Genomic DNA, 4,511 nt, shown 5'->3' with positions numbered 1-4,511 from the left:
CCAATGTGTGAAGCTTCACTATTTAGCAGTTGGTTCCCCAGTCCGGGTTCTTTGGACTCCAGCAGGTCGATCTTTGGTGCAGGTGACTAGGATAAAGTGCAATTTCCCAGAAAAATATCTGGTGGCACCTGAAAGAACACAGTGATCCCAGTGGCCAGCTCTGGATTGATCCCGGTGGGTCAGGGTGGAAAGCCACCTGTCTCGGTAGTTACACCTGGTTTCCCGGCCAATGCACCAAAAATGTAGTAGCAATTTTGGCAAACCAGATAACTCTGGACACGGACTAGAGGAATACCTTAAATTTTTAAAAACAGCACTGTTTTGACTCAACAGATGACTCTCTCATCTACTAAGTGAGTTATAGAAAACGCCTTACAAGCGTATATACCAATGATTACATCACAAGGCATACATTCCTTTGTTACTTTCTATACACTCAAACGTATTCCTAAACTCTATAGAATAACCTTGGACAGCAGCTGCAGATAAGAATCCCAGCTACAAACCGGTACACAGGAAATAAGGGAGGGGGGCAGATGAGCCAAAAACCTTGATTCTACAAACACAGACTCCAAGGAGTGTAAGAGTTTAAAGGGGAACTCTACAACAACTGGGTGCTACCACACAAGCAGTAGATGTGAGCAGCTGCGTGATCACTGAGCGGAGCCCAAGGGACATATTTGTGGTCCAGAAGGCCTTGCGCATGCGCCTCCAGAAAGATATATATTTTTATGATTTAGGATTTATTTTTGTATTTTCTTTACCAAAAAGGGCAATTTGAGGTGTTATCTGTTTTATTATTAAACATACTGTATACCTTTGTTTTTATCTTGTGTTCTGTGTCTTAAGACTTTTCTATATATAATAAAATATCTTTGTTAAATAGTTGGTTGCATAACAGCTAGATTTATTTTTTATCAATTTTTTTAGTTATTTTTGATCTTTCATGGAAGCCACAGGAACGGTTATTATGTTTCTTGGGGCTGCAGTTCACCTGAACTCCACAAGGTGGTGATCTCACTTCTACCCAGACAGGAAAATATTATAGAACACAGACAGGAAGTGATGTCAGGTACAGACAGGAAGTCATCTGGAATACAGACAGGAAGTTCCATACCACACGAAGCAGCGAGGAGACGTTGCTGAAAGTGGCAGCAGAGGAGGTAATAGGATGTTATTTCCTATTTACACCCAGTAACCCCCCTGTCATGTCCGTCCTCTTCCTCCATAGTCATGTCCGTCCTCTTCCTCCATAGTCACGTCCGTCCTCTTCCTCCATAGTCACGTCTGTCCTCTTCCTTCATAGTCACGTCCGTCCTCTTCCTTCAGTCACGTCCGTCCTCTTCCTCCATAGTCACTGTGACGTCTTTTATCTCCAGCAGATGATGATACACACATATATAGTGTGGGAACCCAGATTAACCCCTTCAAGGGCAGAACATTCCCCCACTTCCGGGGCCGGAACATTCTCCTCATTGTGGAGATAAATTCTAGTAATATGGTCCTCTAAACAAACAGCAATAAATAGACAAGACAAGGACCATCCTGACCATACATGGCCTACAAAGGGCAATGATGACACTACACAGGCAGCCAATGGGCAATCATTACACTATGCAGCCAACACAATGATGGAGTGCCGGGGTCAGGAGTATGGAGCATAGAGCCCCTTATGTTGCTGGTCAGGAGGAAGGAAACATTCCCCAGCCGGCCATGAAGAATATGTTCCATCATTGGTGTCAGAGGGAGGGAAATCATGAGGGTTCTGAGGGAAGTAGAGGAGCTGAGGGGTCTCTAAGGGGTACTGAGGATTAGAGACTTTGGGGCCCCTGAGGAGGTAGTGGAGTTCAATGGCTTTTGGGGGTAGAGTAGCTGAAGGAATCTGGGTCTTTGATAGGGTTGGTGGGGAGCAGGGCTCTGAGGAAAGAAAACTTTGTCAGGCTCAGGGGGACTCTGAGGTAGGGAGGGGGACTCTTGGTCTCAGATTTTCCTCTTACCTGCACTTTCCAGATCTCCTTTCAGAACTCCTACCAGGAAAGGAAGGCAACCTTCACCTTCTTACCATATCACTGGTCAAATAATATATTCCAAGATACCAAGTGGCATGAACAAGGACAGTCTTTAACACCTTGGTGGGCACTTGTTCCTACAGGAGGTCTGTTGGTGCATTATTGATAACCAAAATCCTCCCCCCTGCTGTCCTTCTAGCCACACTAGGCTGTCATTGGAGGGAAGAGAACAGGCTCCTCCCCCATAGCGCTCTACGCCACCATCAGCATCCTCCTACTATCCAATCCAATATCTTCTCTCACTGCAGAGAGTGACACTGACATCACTCCTGTCAGTCAGCAGGCTGCCAGAGATTGGAGCCTTACAGACGGAGTTCTGGCAGTTATCCTGATTAGCCAGCAAAAGTCAGGAAGTTCCCCTTCCTGCACATCATGATATCCCGACATTGACCTCACAGCACCGCCTCAGAGCAAACAAATCAAAGGAAGGTTCGTATTTATCATTCCTTGTCTGCAGATCTAAAACTCTTCAAAACCAGTTCAGGGACCAAACAAACCCAACAGAGGAAAGGGGACTTCTGATATGGCAGGTCAAGTGTATCCCAGGACCTCCACAATGTAAGAAATGATAAAGAGTCTAGATCAAATGTCTTCCCATGGGGAGCAGTAATTCCTGAATGTCCAGCAACCCTCCTATCCCCCCCTCACATCCACATCCTATTATTGTGTGACCAATACCATCCAAATCATTCTTACTTTCATTTCCCAAAGTTATCCGTCTACAAGGAGACCTGTATAGATCACATGATGGCACCAATGAGGATGGAGGAGGACCGGAGTCACATGACTGAGAAGATACTAAACCTCACCCTGGAGATCATCTACCTGCTGACCGGAGAGGTGAGGAGGATTCTGGGAGGTCACATGACATCACTTTTATCTCTATTAATAAAACACAGACCTGACCGGAGAGGTGAGGAGGATTCTGGGAGGTCACATGACATCACTCTTATCTCTATTAATAAAACACAGATCTGACTGGAGAGGTGAGGAGGATTCTGGGAGGTCACATGAAATCACTGATCTCTATTAATAAAACACAGACCTGACAGGAGAGGTGAGGAGGATTCTGGGAGGTCACATGACATCACTCATCTCTATTAATAAAACGCAGACCGGAGAGGTGAGGAGGATTCTGGGAGGTCACATGAAATCACTGATCTCTATTAATAAAACACAGACCTGACCGGAGAGGTGAGGAGGATTCTGGGAGGTCACATGACATCACTCTTATCTCTATTAATAAAACACAGACCTGACCGGAGAGGTGAGGAGGATTCTGGGATTCTAACATGATGTTCCTATTGGTTCCTCAATACAGAGATTTCCTCCTCTGAAGTCAGGTGATCATATGACCATCACAGTACCTCCATGTGACTCCCTAAACCCTGAGAGACACAACATGCAGAAGATTCTAGAAGTCACCAAGAAGATGATGGAGCTGCTGACAGGAGAGGTGAGCGGTGCCGGGAATTCTGGGACATTCTCCAGTAACAGACAAGGGATGTATCTGGATGGTGACTGTATCATTGTGTGTGTCAGGTTCCTATAAGGTGTCAGGGTGTCACTGTCTATTTCTCCATGGAGGAGTGGGAGTATTTAGAAGGACACAAGGATCTCTACAAGGACGTCATGATGGACAATCAGCCGCCCCTCACATCACCGGGTAAGAGGAGACTTTATTGTAAAGGAGAGAGCAGTACGGAGGATCCACCTAGATCCCCCATCATCTGATAAACACATAGAAACAATGGATTCAGTCTCAGTAGATGGGAGGCAGCAGTGTGGGACCTTTGCAGCTTGTCTTATGAGAACATCTAGGCCACCACTGACTGCTGAATACCAATATTATAAGTCCTGACCCTTTCACTGTATAATTTATATTGTACATTACATACTCCTGATCCCTGCACTATATACTCTATATTGTACGTTACATACTCCTGACCCCTGCACTATATACTCTATGTTGTACATTACATCCTCCTGACCCCTGCACTATATACTCTATGTTGTACATTACATACTCCTGACCCCTGCACTATATACTCTATATTGTACATTACATACTCCTGACCCCTGCACTATATACTCTATATTGTACATTACATACTCATGACCCCTGCACTATATACTCTATATTGTACATTACATACTCCTGACCCCTGCACTATATACTCTATGTTGTACATTACATACTCCTGATCCCTGCACTATATACGCTGTGTTGTACATTACATACTCCTGACCCCTGCGCTATATACTCTATGTTGTACATTACATACTCCTGACCCCTGCACTATATACTCTATGTTGTACATTACATACTCCTGACCCCTGCACTATATACTCTATGTTGTACATTACATACTCCTGACCCCTGCACTATATACTCTATTGTTGTACAATACATAGTCCTGACTTCTGCTCTCCCCCTCCCCC

At 44.9% G+C, this 4,511-nt stretch overlaps 1 protein-coding gene across 1 annotated transcript; it reads left to right on the top strand.

Moving 5' to 3' along the window:
• The first annotated feature begins 959 nt into the window (after positions 1-959).
• LOC149460779 (gastrula zinc finger protein XlCGF66.1-like) lies at positions 960-3,918 on the top strand. Its single transcript, XM_089679317.1, has 4 exons — positions 960-1,163; positions 2,781-2,909; positions 3,391-3,525; positions 3,612-3,918. Exons 2-4 carry the CDS (start codon positions 2,814-2,816, stop codon positions 3,801-3,803), a joined length of 423 nt encoding a protein of 140 aa, XP_089535443.1. The 5' UTR covers positions 960-1,163; positions 2,781-2,813; the 3' UTR covers positions 3,804-3,918.
• The last annotated feature ends 593 nt before the right edge of the window (positions 3,919-4,511 follow it).

The sequence above is a fragment of the Staurois parvus genome, unplaced genomic scaffold, assembly GCF_062004578.1.
Source record: "Staurois parvus isolate SC_StPar_1 unplaced genomic scaffold, SC_StPar_1.0 ptg000221l, whole genome shotgun sequence".
NCBI classification, from domain to species: Eukaryota; Metazoa; Chordata; class Amphibia; order Anura; family Ranidae; genus Staurois; species Staurois parvus.
This window is presented reverse-complemented; position numbering and strand designations above follow the sequence as displayed.